The sequence below is a fragment of the Vicia villosa genome, linkage group LG3 (assembly GCF_029867415.1).
Source record: "Vicia villosa cultivar HV-30 ecotype Madison, WI linkage group LG3, Vvil1.0, whole genome shotgun sequence".
Classification (NCBI taxonomy): domain Eukaryota; kingdom Viridiplantae; phylum Streptophyta; class Magnoliopsida; order Fabales; family Fabaceae; genus Vicia; species Vicia villosa.
The window spans coordinates 81,274,652-81,293,340 of NC_081182.1; the positions used below are offsets into that span (position 1 = coordinate 81,274,652).

Sequence of the window (18,689 nt, forward strand, 5' to 3'; positions counted from 1 at the left end):
TTGGAATGAGCCTATTTTTAAAAAAAAAAAAATATCAATTGATTATAAAAGCAGTTTACCAATTGTATAAATTAATTGTGTATTAATTATCAATTTGATTGATATATGGATATATATTCTGTAGGGTTATTTTTATAGTTGTAACATTAATTACAGGAATATGCTTTACAAAACAAACACGATATGATTATACCTTGAATTTTTTTTTACAAAGTTCATAAAAGTTTTACTTTTAACCAAACACATTTTATTATATTTATTTGAAAATGAAGTTTTCACATTTATGTTACTCTTTATTTGAAATATTTTGACTTGTATTTGTACTAAAACATTTGTTATCATCTTTGTAAACAAGTTATTTGTAACTTCACCAATTTTATTTCTTTGTAACTTGATCTACTAGTGGCTATATATCTCAAAAGACTTGGCTGTACCAAATCAAAATTTCGAGAAGATAGAAGTATAGTCAATTTGAATGTTGTACACTGGTCTATGTGATGGTTAGTGCATCTACTTTAGGTTAAAGGGATTGAACTAGCTATAACATCTAGGGCGGTTTATGTGATGGTATATTGAGAAAATTAAATTGAATCAAATCAATTTATAATTAAAATTTACTCTAGTCTAAGAATTAGCCGCCTTGGCTAACGTATGGGCAACCGAGTTCGTTTGGCGCTTAATGAACTTTACCTCAAAGTTCAGAAATAAACATAACAAATTTTGAATAGATTTAATGATAAAACTAAATTCAGAGGAGCCGACATGTTTAGCTTGGATAGAATTGACAACAATTTGAAAATCACTTTCAAAGATAACATGAGAGAATTAATTGGGAGGAGATAGCATGTTGGATTGCTTCCTTCAAAGCAATGGCTTCGGCTTCAAGACCGAAAAAATGCCCACATCCTACGAAACACCTGCTCTGATGAATCTCCCCAAATGATCCCTAAAGCACCACTCTCTATTAGTAGTACCACGAACATTATTAAAACCTGCATCAACATTGCACTTCACCTGATTAACCATAGGCGGATTCCAAACAACTGAAATATTATTAGTATCGTACACCGTAGGCTCCTCTCTAGCTACAAACCAATCATACCAATTGTAATAAGCTTGTAATCCAATTCTTATAGCATCTTCTCTACTATCTTTCCAAACCACATCATTCATACTTTTCCAAAGAACCTCAAGCATGACCGCAAACCTACCTGCATTCTACGGTCCTCCTAGCTACAGACGTCAAAAATAATTGACTTAGCATCATGAAAAGTATGTAAACGAGGGTCAATTATAGAAGACAAACCTGCTGCCCACCAACTTTGAGAAGTAGAAACGCAACCGAAGAAAATGTGCCACTCATCCTCTTCTTCTAACTCACACCAATGACAAAGAGATGGACAAAGGACATGATGTTGTTGCAACTTAGTGCGATTCGGAAGGCAACCCCTACAAACTCGCCATAACAGGTGCTTAGCTCTCGAAGGAGCGGAAATGTTCCACAAATTCTTCCAATTACCCTCCATACCATGATACCGCCTACTACTCTGCAACCCTCTCCATAGCCTATGACCCGATTTCACACTATATTCACCATTCTACTCCTCTTGCCAAACCAGCCTATCTTCCACTACATCCTCCACCAAAGGTACTTTAAGAATAGATTCAGCCCCCACAGTATCAAATATATTCACTGTATTAAAATCACACATTCTTCAAATTCTTCAAGTGTGGGCACACCATTTATAGGAGTGGAAATATATAAGGATGGTAATAGGGGATTACAGGCCAGTCTATACAGATTCAGGTCAGACTACACATTTTTTTTAAATAAAAAAGACCTAGATTTTTTTATAAGCCTATTTAGTTAAAAAGATTTGGCCTCAAGCCCCAAAATAAAGAATTTTAAGCCTATCAGACCGGCCTATTTAAATAAATATGAATAATTTTCTTATTATCATTATGTTATGTTTTGTACTTTGAATTAAAATACATAAATAAAACTTGGTTATCTTGAAGAACTTAGTTAGTCTATTTAAACATTATTTTAATTACTTATTTATATATGTCTAAAATAAATAGACTTTTATGTAGGCTAACATGCTAATCGGGTCTTCGAAAATGTCAAACTCAGGCCTAAAAATAAGCCTACGACAGGTTCAATTTTTTTTTACAAACTTAACTTAAACTTGATAAAACCTAATTCGACCCAACCTATTTTCACCCATGAGCATCGTTATCCATGACACTTTCAAGAACATCTCCAAACCAAAATATCACTTTCATTTAAACCACCCACCTACCATAATTCCCTTTAAGGTATCCAATGCTGCCGAAACGTGTACTCATTAATGACACTTTTATTTTTATGATTATTTGAAATCCCATGATACATTTATTGAATACAAATACAAATATTAAATGTGAAGAGAACGAATCAGTTAACATGATACCTTCCTTCCTCATACATGAAAGACAAGAAAACAAGCAATGTCTTATTTATTCAAGAGCTCAACATAAACCTAACTCTTGTCTACTTTTTCTACTTCTTCTGAATATTGAAATCAATAACATGCTCCTTCCACACTTTGTCATCATCAAGATAATGTTCATAAAAGCTTACTTTCCCACTTGATCTAACTGTTAAAGCAGCACTACTCCTAGTGCCATATAAACCCTACAAAATTATATATATTTTTATAGATAATTAGTGAAAAATTACATTAATTCTATGATTATTATTATATTCTTAATTAACTTACCAATGGTGTTTCTACTTGAACAAAAATGGAGCTAAGATTGAACTCCCAATCAAGTGAGCATATATTAGGTAGCATGGTTTTTTCTGCTTTAACCTTGTCCTTCATTAGCTTTTTAATTACTTCCTTCATATTAATCTCACCCTCCGCATTTTCAGCAAGATACTCTTTGAATTTAATTCGAAGCCGTTGAGCCTGTATATATAACAAAAATTATATACAAAAAAAAAAAAATAAACAGACAACAAACTGCACTGTTAAGATAAATATAGATGTGCAAGATTGGTGTTGAATGATAAAGTGTGATGAAATTAATAATAAGTATGTTATGAAACCTTATGCCATGGTGAATTTAGCTTGGCATTTGAAAGAACATGTAGGCCAGGAGGAACCTCTTGAATGGTAATAGGCTTTCCCTTGGGCCTGTTAGAGATGTACACCATGGATTTGGAGGTGATATCACCAACGACTAAGTTGAATCCATTGTAATATTGAGCTTCTGTTTTTATGCTTTCTGCAAATTCTTTGGGATTCTTGTTGTTCTGCCATTTATTAACAAAATGAAGAAATATAAAAATGTAAACTGTATTATCTCTATAACTGTATTATCTGTGGATTTAATTTTCTTTATATTTAAAATATATATATATATATATATATATATAATAAAAAGTAAACTCTAATTTTTATTGGTAAAAAATATAATAATAATTATTAAAAATTCACGTACAAACTGTGAGATTTAAAATTCAAACTCAATTGTTAATGTCAAATCTAATAATATTAACTTTTTTATTTTATTTTATATAAACATAATACTAACAAATTATACACATTTATATAATTCAACTTAATTAATAAATGTTGATATTATTAAATTAGATATTCTATTTTAAATTCAGAATGTTATGATTGTGCATGTAAATTTCCAACCATTATTATTACTTCGTCTATAAACACTATAAAAAAAAAGTAGTAACTAGTTATACACATATATGTGCATATTATTTATATACCTTGAGAAACATGAGGGGTAAGTCTCCACGAGTTTTGGCATCAGGATGAGTATGAACCTCCAAAACATTAGTAAGAAAAGCCACTCTTCCTTGTGAAGTACAAGCCAACCATGTCCCTCCTCCAACTTCATCTCTTCCTCCCACTATATCACATTTTTCCCACCATGACACTCTCTTCGTAGCCCTTCAATTAAATCCAAATAATTAACAACAATCAAACATCATAATAAAAAATCTATATATGCATACTAATCAACCTTACCTATTATGATATTCATCTCTATTGTTTAAGAGAAGAAAAGGATAGAGTGGATGAGATTGCCATAGAAACAAAGCTATACACATTGTTGATAAATCTTCAATATCAATACTCCCAAGTAAGGATAATGTTATAATATATAGAGCAAATATTATACTTGATTTATAGGTTTGATCCATTAATTAAAAGAATCTAATTTTAACACTGCATGATCGTTACATAATTATGTGATCAATTGGTGGAGCATAAACCGATTAGTTGGTTACATGCATATGTTTAAATTGGAGTACATTGATGCTGATATTGGATCCTAGGATGTATTTGCTTGCTGCTTTATGTCCTACCACTATATCTCTTAGCTGTGACCTCTAAAAGGTTATGAACAAAACCAAGCGGCGTTCATCTATATCATTAATGTTCAACAAAATTAAACCATTTTTTTTTTGGAAAAGGCTAGTGGAGTGCACCCCCTACTATAGGTGTTCAAATTAAACCGATCTAAATAAAAATTGTAAAAAATTGAGTATTATTGAATGTGTTTGGATCTTATATATTTTGTAAAAACTATTTGGTTTAGATTAGATTTTAGATTGATTTTTCAAAATCGATTCAAATTAAATCGAATTGAAGCGCGTGTATATATTTTAATATAAATTTATTTTTTTATTAGTATAATATGTTGTACTAATTTATTATTCGATATACTTATTTTTTTAAGAGTGAAGACCCATTTTAGTTCCTCACAAAAACTGCAGAGGTCAGATAAATCCCTATTAAATCTCTTACAAAATTTAACCGAGTCATGTTAGTCCCTCAACTAATATTTTTTTAAACCAATTTTTTCATACTTTTGAACCGTGATTTGACTGCCACCGAAGGCCCATTTTAGTCCCTCACAAAAAGGGAGAGTCCAAATTAGTCCCTGAGAAAAAAATGTCTGGATTTAATCCCTTACAAAATTTAATCAATCCATATTAGTCCCTCTTTTAGTTTTTTTTTTTCAAATTGATTTTTTCTTATTTTTAAACTGTGAGTCAGATTATGAAAGATTAGAATCTGATGACTCAAATGTGAGTGATAAGATTCCGATGTCTCACAACTAGGTAACCCAACTTCTGGTGAAAACTCAGACTTTGAAGACCATGTGCAAAAGAACTAAACCTCTGACCCATACTCAATTTCTAAAAGCAGGTCTATCTTGTCAAGTCCGGACACGATTTAAAAATATAAAAAAATTCGTTTGAAAAAAATATTAAAAGAGAGACTAACATGACTTAGTTAAATTTTGTAAACAATTAAATAGAGATTTTTTTCAGGGACTAATTTGAATTCTCTTTTTTGTGAGGGATTAAAATGAGTCTTCATAAGCAGTTCAGTCATAAAAGTGAAAAAAAAATTATTTGAAAAAAAATATTAGTAGAGGAACTAACATGCCTCGCTTAAATTTTGTAAGAGATTTAATAGAGATTTTTTTCTCGTGGACTAATTTACAATTTTTATGAGAGACTAAAACGGGTTTTCACTTTTTTTTAAACTATTTATAAATTTAATTTATTCTATTTATTTTTATTATTTCATTTATTTCAATTATAATAAATCATTTTAATTTTGTAATATTAATTTTTTATATACTACATGTTATATATTATATAAAATTTATTATTTATTAATATTTTTATAATCTTAATAAAAAGATATAATTTGTAATTTGGATATCAAAAAATCAATCTAAATTAAATTTTAATATTTTTTTAATCAATTATCCAAAACCAAACCAAATCGCGAATAAATTTATCTTTGAATCGAACGAATTTTTATCTTAAAACTGGTTCAAAACAAACCGAGAACACCCCTTACTAATACCAATACCCCAAATATAATTTAAAAAATATGGAAAAACAAAGATTTAGGACATTTGTATAATGTTTTAAAAATTGGACAGGAGCAACCCGCTTAATTTAGATGGATCAGAAACCAGAGTTGAATCCAATCAAATCAATTTGTTAAACTGCTGATTCAAAATCAATGTAAAATCGAAAAAAGTTATATTGAATTGTCTAAAATTGTTTGAACTAAAAAATATTAATTCAACTTTGTGAAACTCTCCTACCCAAAGAAATGTGTAGCTCAAACAATACACATTGTACAACTCCAAACATGGACTGAATCATCAATTAAGGATACATTCTTGCAATCTTTTGAGATAATAGCGTAGAGAGAATACAACATAGGATAATGTATATATTTTGTTGACATAAAACAACATAACTATTTAAAAACAACTTAATTCTAAATTTAACCAATTAAATACAAGAAGAAAATGAATGTTAAAATAAATATGAAAATTTTCACGGTTGAAACATTTTATAATCCCAAATGAATTACACATTAAATTTAGTATGCTAACTTACATTATTTGTATCAAATTCCATGTGGTATGTCATGAATTTCGTCCTCGAGGTATTAATGTAGTTGTTGTCGTCTCCTTTAAAAATTTCATACATTGATTCTACAAAGGAGAAAAAGCAAACCCATAAGTTAACACTGGATTATATTTAAAGCAGCTGCAACATACATAAAAAATATAATGGTTCACCTTTCAAGCTTTGAAGTGTAAGTTTAAGAGTGCGCCTAAGAGGGGGGGTGAATTAGGACTTTGAAAATTTATCCGGTTTTATGAGAATGCTTGTACTTATTTTTCTGGTTAAGTGTTTGAAGGTTCTTGAATAGTTCTTTTCTTTTCTTGATAATAGTGATGGAAGCGGTAAAATGCGGAAAAGTAAAGAACACAACGATATATACTGGTTCCCCTCACAATCCGAGAGTACTCCAGTCCACTTTCAAACACGAAAGAGATTTTACTATTGTTAGATCTTTGTACAAGCCTATACTAAGACTCCTCCTACAATCTTCTAACAAAACCACCAAGAACAATCCTCTTGGATTTCAATAAGTCCTTAAGAGAACACCCTCCCTAAGGATACCTCTTGTTTCCAAAACTATGGACAACAAGGTTACAACTACCAAGAACAATCCTCTTGGATTTATCAACTTGATTATGAGAACAATCCTCTCACTAATCAAAGACCCTTGCTTTCCAACAATCCTGGATAGCAAATCAATAATAACAAAATATATTTTGAGTAGAAGTTTTGATACAATGAATCAATCACTTGATTGATCTTCTCTTTCAAGTACACAAATCTTTTAATGTAACACAAGTGTTTATGAATGGTATGAAATGTTTCTTTGCAATATTAAAAGAAAATATATGCAAGAGGTTTCAATGAAATTTGAAGTATATGACACTTGGTGTTTATATGAAGATTTCTTGATGTATAAGATTTGTATGAATTTTTGAATGAAAGAGGTGATTTGATAAAACTGAAATTCTGTGTTTTATACCCTCTAAAACACCCCTACAAAAGATCATAATCCATGGAAGGTTGCCAATACAAAGGGTGAAGAGGTATGACATAAAAGCTGTTGGAAAAGATATAATTTTTCAAACTGCGCACAGAGGAACCGGTTCCCAGAATATGGAACCCGGGTTCCCTAACCCAACGTTAAAAAGAAATTCAAATTTTGAACTGGGGAACCGGTTCCCAAAAACTGGAACTCGGTTCCTGACTCTTTTATCGTAAATAAAAGTTGGCAGAAGTCTTGGGGAACCGGTTCCTCCAATTTGGAACCCGGTTCCTAAGAATGAAAAAACCCAAAAAACTTTATGGAAAGGTTTGAAATGATTCTAGGATGTATGTAAGATTTATAGATGATGTATATATCTTTGAAAACACTTGTTATGCATTAATAGACTTGCTTTGCCATAAATCTTAATACCTTAGATCAACCAAGCTTGAAATCATTGAGAGAATCTTGAATCTTGATTCTTTTTAAAATACTTGATCCATTGCTTATTTGATCTTTTTGCTCATCCTTTATTGATGCATACTTATGATAGTTGTCTTCATCAAAACATAGTGTTGTAGAAGCTTGCCTTCACATTCTCCCCCTTTTTGATGATGACAACATTTGAAATATGAAGTGTAATGCTCTTATGTGAATGCTCCCCCTAAATTTGATAACTCCCCCTTGAACAAAGCTCTCCCTTGATTCTTGAGAAATATTATTTCTTTGTGGCTGCAAATGTTAGAGACAAGCAAGCATACACATATACACAAATATCTTCTCCCCCTTTGTCATTATCAAAAAGGATGGGAAAAAGATAAATTATTATAAAATATGAACACAAATAATTCTTTACCCATGAGTTTTACCTCATTGGTGACTTCATCAATGATCAAGCATTCTTCCTTAGTGAATTTGATCTTGAAGCCTTTGTCACAAAGTTGACTTTTGCTTAGAAGATTTTGCTTTAGTCTTTCAACATAAAGTAAGTCTTCAATTGATGTGAAATTTAGTACTTCAACTTTGACAATGCCAAGAATTCTTCCTTTAAGTTATTCTCCATATGTGAAATCACCCTTGGACTTTATAACTAGATTTGAAAGTTAGTTTATGTCTCCCATCAAAAGCTTAGAACCACCACTTGATAAAAACACCATAGATTTTAAGTGGTCCTCAAGCAAACCTACAAAAAAAATTAAGTTTGATTTGGTACCCAATGTGCTTTGGGTCCATCATAGTTAGTTCCTTTCTTCACCCATACATAATGTCCACTAGGAACACTAAAGTTCCTTACATAACAAGCATTGGGTGTGTGACCAATAATACCACAATAAAAACAAGTAGGTTCAAAGTTATTTCTATATCTAGGAACATATGGTTTCTTTTTAGGAAACCTTTTAGGATGATGATGAACCTTTTGTACTTTATTCAATTTGTTGAATTGTTCACTTGTCTTCACAAAGATAGTTTTACTAGTACTTGGTTTAGACTTTGCATATCCAAGACCACTTTTATCATTAGGGAATCTTTGTTGCCTAAGGACACCTTCCAACCCAATTTGTCCTTTTTCATACCTTTCAAGGACTCTCTTTAATTGAACAATTTCAAAAGAGAATGATTCACAATTCTTGCATGCAACACTATCTTCTTGAACACTAATCATTTTTTCCTTGTCATCTTTTTCTTCTATTATCTTAACCTTCTCTTCTAAAGATGATATTATTTTCTTTTGAGATGAGATAGTTTTATAGAGAATTTTGCACTCATTTAACAATTCATTTATAGCCTCTTGAACATCATTATCAAAAAGAGAAAATTCATTACTAACCTCATTGTCTTCATCATCAGAATGGTGTGTTGCTACCAATGCAAGATTCGCATGTTCTTCATCTGAAGATGAACTTATTTCATTGTCATCCCATGCTACATATGCTTTCTTTGATTTTTTATCCTTATTTTTCTTGAAGTATTTGTTCTTCTTTTCAAGTTTAGGGCATTCACTTTTGACATGTCCTCTTTCTCCACATTCAAAGCATTTAATCTTCCTTGTTGGTACTTCATCTTTAATGATCTCCTTTTTCTTTTCTTTTCTTAGAAATTTTTCAAACTTTTTGATAAACTCATTATCTTCTTCACTAGTGGATTCATCCTCTTGATTGCTATCATGATGCTTGACTCTTGTCTTCAAGGCAATATCTTTTGAATCTTTCATTTGAATTTCATGCGTTTCAAGTCTTCCGAGTTCTGTTTCATATTCTTGAAGTTTACCGAACAAGGTTGCGGAAGTCATCTTTGATAGATTCTTTTTCTCGGATATCGCCGTTACTTTCGGTTGCCATTCTCTTGTTAAAGATCTGAGCACCTTTAAATTTAGTTCTTCGGTAGGGAGAGTCTTACCGAGTGCCTTCAAGTGATTTGTCAAATGAACGAATCGTTTTTGCAATTCGAGAATAGTTTCTCTGGGCTTCATTCTAAATAGTTCGTACTCTTGGCTTAAGGTATTCAATCTTGATCTTTTAACTTCAGCGGTACCTTCATGAGTTTCTACAAGAGTATCCCAAATTTCCTTTGATGTTGTACATGTTGATATTCGGAAGAATTCATCCATACTAAGAGCACCATGAAGAAGACTGATCGCCTTTTTGTCAGCAAGAACTTTCCTTCTATCATCATCGTTCCATGAAACTTTAAGCTTTGTTGATTCAACACCATCGACGATAGTTGTAGGAACAAAGGGACCATTTTGGACTGCTTCCCATACTTCTTCTCCTTTTGCTTCTAAATGAGCCTTCATTTGGATTTTCCAAAAGTCAAAGTATTCACCACAAAATAATGGAGGCTTGTTGTTACTACCACCATCTCTAAAAACTGGATTCTGATTTGCGGAAGCCATTCTGGATCTTTAGGAACAAGTTACCTATAACTTGCTCTGATGCCAATTGTAAGTTTAAGAGTGCGCCTAAGAGGGGGGGTGAATTAGGACTTTGAAAATTTATCCGGTTTTATGAGAATGCTTGTACTTATTTTTCTGGTTAAGTGTTTGAAGGTTCTTGAATAGTTCTTTTCTTTTCTTGATAATAGTGATGGAAGCGGTAAAATGCGGAAAAGTAAAGAACACAACGATATATACTGGTTCCCCTCACAATCCGAGAGTACTCCAGTCCCCTTTCAAACACGAAAGAGATTTTACTATTGTTAGATCTTTGTACAAGCCTATACTAAGACTCCTCCTACAATCTTCTAACAAAACCACCAAGAACAATCCTCTTGGATTTCAATAAGTCCTTAAGAGAACACCCTCCCTAAGGATACCTCTTGTTTCCAAAACTATGGACAACAAGGTTACAACTACCAAGAACAATCCTCTTGGATTTATCAACTTGATTATGAGAACAATCCTCTCACTAATCAAAGACCCTTGCTTTCCAACAATCCTGGATAGCAAATCAATAATAACAAAATATATTTTGAGTAGAAGTTTTGATACAATGAATCAATCACTTGATTGATCTTCTCTTTCAAGTACACAAATCTTTTAATGTAACACAAGTGTTTATGAATGGTATGAAATGTTTCTTTGCAATATTAAAAGAAAATATATGCAAGAGGTTTCAATGAAATTTGAAGTATATGACACTTGGTGTTTATATGAAGATTTCTTGATGTATAAGATTTGTATGAATTTTTGAATGAAAGAGGTGATTTGATAAAACTGAAATTCTGTGTTTTATACCCTCTAAAACACCCCTACAAAAGATCATAATCCATGGAAGGTTGCCAATACAAAGGGTGAAGAGGTATGACATAAAAGCTGTTGGAAAAGATATAATTTTTCAAACTGCGCACAGAGGAACCGGTTCCCAGAATATGGAACCCGGGTTCCCTAACCCAACGTTAAAAAGAAATTCAAATTTTGAACTGGGGAACCGGTTCCCAAAAACTGGAACTCGGTTCCTGACTCTTTTATCGTAAATAAAAGTTGGCAGAAGTCTTGGGGAACCGGTTCCTCCAATTTGGAACCCGGTTCCTAAGAATGAAAAAACCCAAAAAACTTTATGGAAAGGTTTGAAATGATTCTAGGATGTATGTAAGATTTATAGATGATGTATATATCTTTGAAAACACTTGTTATGCATTAATAGACTTGCTTTGCCATAAATCTTAATACCTTAGATCAACCAAGCTTGAAATCATTGAGAGAATCTTGAATCTTGATTCTTTTTAAAATACTTGATCCATTGCTTATTTGATCTTTTTGCTCATCCTTTATTGATGCATACTTATGATAGTTGTCTTCATCAAAACATAGTGTTGTAGAAGCTTGCCTTCACATGAAGTGCAAGGGTGTTTTCAACGTGGTAATAAAACATGATGTGTCACGATGATAATATTGTTCGCATAGCCATGGCTGCACTATGAAGATGCACTACATTGGTGCATGGTTATTGCTTGAGAACGAAGAAAGAATAGAGAACTTGCATAAGAGTGAAAGAAAGTTTGTTATTCATCAATCTCAAATTGTTACAATGCATAAGACTTGTTTATATACAAGGTGAGAGTTTGTAACTAACTAACAACTAACTATCATCCATGAAATAACTAACACTTAGTTAGTTATTTCAGTTTGGTTTCTATCTTCAGTATTAACAGCCCCCCTCAAGCTGGAATATATGTCAATCATTCCAAGCTTGACCTGAAGAGAATTGAAGAGACCGGGGTGTAATGATTTAGTAAGAATATCAGCAACTTGCTCCTTGGTGGAAACAGTCATGAGGTGGATAACTCCGGCAAGAACCTTGTCGCGAACAACATGACAATCAATTTCAATGTGTTTGGTTCTTTCGTGAAAGACCGGATTGGCGGCTATGTGCATGGCAGATTTATTATCACAGTATATGATAATTGGCATGGGATGAGGAACCTGAAATGCTGCAAGTAAGGATAGTAACCAAACACCTTCACAAGTAGCTTGAGCTAAAGCCCGATATTCCGCTTCAGAGGACGACCTCGAGATCACCACTTGCTTTTTTCTTTTCCAACTAATGAGAGAGTCTCCAATGAAGAAACAAATGCCAGTGGTGGATTTGCGAGTGTCAGGACAGGCACCCCAATCTGAGTCATAAAATCCTTTGAGACGAATGGGGGATGAGGCACTGAAAAATAAGCCACAACCAGGTTGGTTCTTGAGATATTTCAGGACATGTAGTCCAGCAAGCATATGAGAATCAGTGGGATTGGCAAGAAATTGACTGAGTTTGCTTACAGCATAAGCAATTTCAGGTCTAGTGTGGGTGAGATATAACAAGCGGCCAATGAGCCTACAATAAGCAGTAGGTTCAGAAAGAGGTGTTCCAAGTTGTTTATGAAGTTGGAGATGAGGTTGCATAGGAGTAGAGCAAGGTTTTGCAGCAGTAAGACCTGCATCCTGAATTAGATCCAATGCATATTTTCTTTGACAAAGTGAAATGCTTGTAGCTCTGAAGATCAATGCCTCCTAGGACAAGTCTTTAATGCTAAATTTTGTGTTGAGTAAATCCTTGGTATGCTGAATACCCTGAAGATCAGTGCCTCCTAGGACAAGATCATACACATAGACCAAAATAGAAATGAATCCTGAAGGATAAGTCTTGGTAAAGAGAGAATAATCTGCTTTAGACTGAATAAAACCTGAAGTGTGAAGAGTATCAGTGAGTTTCTTGTTCTATTGCCTGCTTGCCTGTTTCAAACCATATAGGGATCTTTGTAATTTGCATACCATATTTGGTCGAGGTAAAATAAGACCAGGTGGGGGCTTCATGTATACCTCCTCATTAAGATCACCATGGAGAAAAGCTGTATTAACATCCAGTTGAAACAAAGGCCAATTGTGAATTGCTGCAATAGCTAAGAATACCCTGATGGTAGTCATTTTAACTACAGGACTGAAAGTTTCCATATAGTCTAGCCCCTCAGTTTGTGTGAATCCCTTTGCCACCAACCGTGCCTTATATCTTTCAATTGTACCATTAGCATGTAGTTTGACTTTGAACACCCATTTACATCAAATGGCCTTCTTATTAGAGGGTAATGACACAAGATCCCATGTTTTAGTTTTAATCAAAGCATCCAACTCAGATTTGATAGCAGTCCTCCAATGCTCATCACAAATAGCAGTCTCATAAGTGGTAGGTTTAGTGATGGTGGATAAGTTCAAAGGGTAGTGTAATACCCCACACATATTTGTCTAGAATAATATGCATAAAGTATTAAATATGGTTTCATAAAGACAACGATTACATAATGTCGCAGCGGAAAGATAATAAAAACATCACAAGCACGAGGTACAAAAGCCGAATGTATCATGGCCAAAATGATAATACATCTAAAATAGTACAATATCCAACAAGGTACTACAAAAGCATAAAATGCGAACAAAAGATAATATCTAGCAACAACGTCAAAGGACTAATCCGCCTTGCCTTTGCCACGATCTTGCCTTGGACCACCTGAAAAAGATAGAATTGGAATGGGATGAGATTACTAAATCTCAGTGAGTCCATCTATCCTATTAGTCCACTCGGATCTAAAGGGTGCATGCAAAACAAACGAATCCACCATGGATTCGGGCAATCCTCACATCCGGTACAAGTACGGAGCAACCAAATGATTTATCCACCATTGGACTCATCGCATACAAACACACAAGTATATCACAAACAAGTATGCAAAACCCGTATCCATATACGGGGAATCAAGAAGTGTAATAAACCTCGGCTAGATTATGGAACGAACGCACCCTCGATGAGTCCACCCATGCCTAGTGTCAAGGGACTTGTACAAGCTCACTGCAAGATGGTTAAACGGGTTCGCACAAGCCTAAGTGGCCGCGAGATGACATTGGCCTAAATGGCGTCATTGTCCTATTAACCTTCTTTACGCAAGTGGGTTACACCGAGTACAAACTGCCACCTTGACGCATGGTCCCACCGGGCGAAAGCCTAGTATTAGTCTACATGACTTTACTAGAGGTGAGTTACAATCATTATGTAATAGCCTACATGGCCACATAACCCCACCATACCGAGCACGCAAGTGTATCAACGTCAATGAGTATAAGCCCCTCACGGCACTCATGAGTACACAACAACGGTAGCTCAGGTGCGCGACCTCTGATCATAACATCGAACTATTCCACGGACAACATGATACAGGATAATACCTTACATCATAGTAGGAAGTATATCCCAACCTAGCCCCCGGCCACTTCGATTCAAGCATACGTACACGCATCAAGTGTAATATCATAATACAAACCAATCCGAATGTTCAACCAAAACATTGGACATTAATATAGATCCATACTTATCTCATCAAGGTATTCAAAATTAATCACAATTGAATAGACAAGGATTTATGGAATAAACTTATCCAACATTATGTATAATATTCCACATAAACAAAATGAATGGAATTATCGGTAATGTGTGTCATAAAACACCACTCTTCAGACATTCATATGCATATTAATAATTAAGGAGGGGTCCGATTACGATTAGAATCCGAAACTGCCCTCAGGGGAAGGAAAAATAAAATTCTGCCCAGCACTGGCCGCTTAGCGGCCTACAAGCGGGCTTTCCAGTGGCGAACCTCAACTGTTTCCCCGCTTAGCGGTCTCACGTCCGCTTAGCGGGCTCGCGATTTTTATTTTTCTTCACAAACAGCATCCTCCGCTCAGCGGGCAGACTGGGTCCGCTCAGCGGAACCGCGAATTTCTGGAAAAATGCTCAGCATCCGCTTAGCGGCCTTAGCCCGCTTAGCGGACCATAGCAGATACAGAAAAACGCAGAACTCTTTAGTTCTGTCCTGGGGTACTTTAACCCCTTGAAATCACCTGCATGCACGAATTAAAGGAATATCCAGCCAACATACAGTATGAACAAGCAATAAACAGCATCGAAACATGTTATTAGCAAGGATTTAAGCATAATCTCTCAAAACCCTTAAACCCCAAAAATCCCCAAAAGAGTCAAAACCCCATTTTCTATCTATGGACTCACCTTAGATGAACGAAGTAGAGCTGGAGCAAGGGAGATTTGGACGAAAATCGGAGCTTTGGGACAGATTCTTGAACATGCAAGGGCTGAAGTTCTTGGAGTGGCTTTCCTTCTCTTCTCTTCCTCTTCTATTTCACGTTTCCAATCCTTCCTCCCACAAAATCTGTTTTTTGTTCACAATGAAGAGGAATTGCCTTAGCCAAACAACTCCTTACTCTAATTAAGTGCACTAAGACTATAATGCCCTCCAACTAGGTCCAATTGTCCAATTTGCCATTTAGTTCTATCTCAACTAATGTTATTACCATTTATTCTAAAAGGGAATAAATAGGACATTACATTCTCCCCCCCTTAATTAGGATTCGTCCTCGAATTCGAAAACTTACCAGAACAAATGAGGGTAGGATTCACGCATCTCCGACTCAAGCTCCCATGTAGCTTCCTCAGGACGCGCTTCGTCCCACAACACTTTTACGAGAGGTATCTCTTTGTTCCTTAGGGACTTGCTAGCATGCTCCAAAATACCGCAAGGCTGTGGATCATAGGAGAGATCTGGTTCTACCTCAACGGAATCCGGGAGGATGGGGTGAAAAGCGTCAGGCACGAACCTTCGGAGTTGAGACACATGGAACACATCATGCATACCAGATAGCAAAGGTGGCAATGCTAACTGATACGCCACTTCGCCTACCCGACTCAAAATCTGGTAGGGTCCCACATATCTCGGACTAAGCTTACGCGTTCTGAACGGCCCTCCCAATCTCAATCTCGGGGTGACCTTCAAATACACGTGGTCTCCAACTTCAAATTCCAAAGGTCTTCTTCGTTTGTCCGCATAATTCTTCTGTCGGTCTTGGGCCTTCTTAAGGTTGTCCTGGATCACTTTAACCTTCTCAGTGGCTTCTTGTAAAATCTCCGGTCCAAGAATACTCTTTTCTCCCACTTCAGCCCAACATAGTGGTGATCGACATTTCCTTCCATATAGGGCCTCATAGGGAGCCATACCCAAACTAGCATGGTAACTGTTATTATATGCGAACTCTACCAACGGTAAATGATCCTTCCAACTCCCGCCTTCTTCCAGAATACAAGCTCTTAACATATCTTCTATCGTCTGAATGGTTCTTTCCGTTTGTCCGTCAGTTTGAGGATGATTAGAAGTACTCATATCCAGTCTAGTCCCCATTTCCTTATGGAACGCCTTCCAGAATCTTGAAGTGAACTTTGGATCTCGATCAGACACTATACTGGATGGCACACCATGCAACTGCACAATCTCCGCTATGAAAAGTCTCGCGAGATGTATCACCTGGTGAGTCTTCTTTACAGGCAAAAAGTGAGCAGACTTAGTCAATCTGTCCACTATTACCCATATAGAATCATATCCGCCTCGAGCACGAGGTAATCCCACAATGAAGTCCATGGAGATAGAATCCCACTTCCACATAGGTATCTCCAACGGCCGCAACATTCCGCCTGGTCGCTGATGTTCAATCTTAACCTGTTGGCAGATAGGACACTGTGCCACATATTCTGCAATCTCCTTCTTCATTCCTGGCCACCAAAAGTCTTTCTTCAAATCTTGATACATTTTGGTCGACCCAGGATGAATAGAAAATCTACTCTTGTGCGCCTCATCGAGAATTAAGCGTTTCAGTTCAACATCATCCGGTATACACATTCTTCCCTTAAATAAAAGAAGTCCATCAGGTGCTCTATTAAAGTCGGGCATACACTCACTTGCTTGCAATTGTTCGTCATATCCTTGAGTCACTCGAACTCTCTCTCGCAGTTCGTTCTGAATACTCAAGTTACTAATTAGTACACCATTGGGTGTCCAATCGAACTGGAGGTTGAGGTTCCGAAACTTCTCTAATAATCCATGCTCTAACATCATCAACTCTGCAACCCGAAATTCCTTCCTGCTTAAGGCATCCGCTACTTTATTAGCCTTCCCTGGATGGTATTTCAGTTCAAAGTCGAAATCTTTAAGATACTCCATCCATCTTCTTTGTCGCATGTTCAACTCCTTCTGATCAAAGAGGTATCTTAGGCTTTTATGGTCACTGAACATCTCAAAGTGGACGCCATACAAGTAGTGTCGCCACACTTTAAGCGCAAAGACTATTGCCGCAAGCTCAAGATCATGAGTAGGGTAATTCTCTTCATGAGATTTCAATTGTCGAGACGCATAAGCCACGACTTTACCGTCTTGCATCAATACTCCGCCTAAACCTTTCTTAGAAGCATCACAGAACACTTCGTAAGATCGGTCTGGGTCTGGAATCACTAGTACAGGTGCAGTAGTCAACTTCTTCTTAAGTTTCTGAAAACTCTCCTCACATTCGGAGTCCCACTCAAATGCAACCTCCTTCCGAGTAAGTCTTGTCAATGGTAATGCTAATTTAGCGAATTCCATGATAAATCTCCGGTAATAACCTGCCAAACCCAGGAAACTTCTGACTTCTGTCACACTCTTCGGTCGATCCCAATTCACCACCGCTTCTACTTTAGAAGGATCTACTGCCACGCCTCCTCCTGAGATGACGTGACCAAGGAAACTTACTTCGGATAGCCAAAATTCACACTTACTGAACTTGGCATACAATTGCTTCTCTCGAAGAGTAGATAACACAATCCGCAAATGCTCTACGTGTTCTTCCGGAGAACGTGAATACACCAAGATGTCATCAATGAAGATCACTACAAACTGATCCAGGTACGGTTGAAAAATTCGATTCATATAATCCATGAAAACCGCCGGAGCATTAGTCACACCAAAAGGCATAACTAAAAACTCGTAATGACCATACCGAGTCCTGAATGCAGTCTTAGGTACATCTGAACTCTTAACCCGAATCTGATGATACCCTGACCTAAGATCAATCTTCGAGAACACACTGGCTCCTTTCAACTGATCTAGGAGGTCATCAATCCGCGGTAAGGGGTATTTGTTCTTTATAGTGACCTTATTCAGCTGACGATAGTCGATGCACAAACGCATACTCCCATCCTTCTTTTTCACCAATAGAACAGGAGCTCCCCATGGAGAAACACTGGGCCGAATAAAATGCTTAGCTAGAAGCTCTTCTAGCTGGCTCTTCAGTTCTCTGAGTTCAATAGGAGACATCCTATATGGAGTGATAGAAACTGGGGCAGTACCAGGAATAAGATCAATTGAGAATTCCGCTTCCCTTTCCGGAGGAAGAGAAGT

The 18,689-nt window shown here is 35.6% G+C and overlaps 1 protein-coding gene across 1 annotated transcript; it reads right to left on the reverse strand.

Annotated features, from left to right (window-relative positions):
* Positions 1-2,340: 2,340 nt before the first annotated feature.
* On the reverse strand, positions 2,341-4,236 carry LOC131656193 (uncharacterized). The gene is made up of 5 exons (XM_058925954.1): positions 4,038-4,236; positions 3,776-3,959; positions 3,095-3,301; positions 2,763-2,954; positions 2,341-2,677 (listed from the first exon to the last, which is right to left on the reverse strand). Exons 1-5 carry the CDS (start codon positions 4,211-4,213, stop codon positions 2,543-2,545), a joined length of 894 nt encoding a protein of 297 aa, XP_058781937.1. The 5' UTR covers positions 4,214-4,236; the 3' UTR covers positions 2,341-2,542.
* Between the last annotated feature and the right edge of the window lie 14,453 nt (positions 4,237-18,689).

Bases quoted from the DNA above. Each gene is read 5' to 3' on its own strand.
- LOC131656193 (XM_058925954.1), bottom strand. From the start codon at position 4,213: ATGGATCAAACCTATAAATCAAGTATAATATTTGCTCTATATATTATA. The intron at 3,302-3,775 runs GTATATAAATAA...AATAAATGGCAG, and splicing joins TACCCCTCATGTTTCTCAAG to AACAACAAGAATCCCAAAGA. The intron at 2,955-3,094 runs GTTTCATAACAT...TTATATATACAG, and splicing joins TAAATTCACCATGGCATAAG to GCTCAACGGCTTCGAATTAA.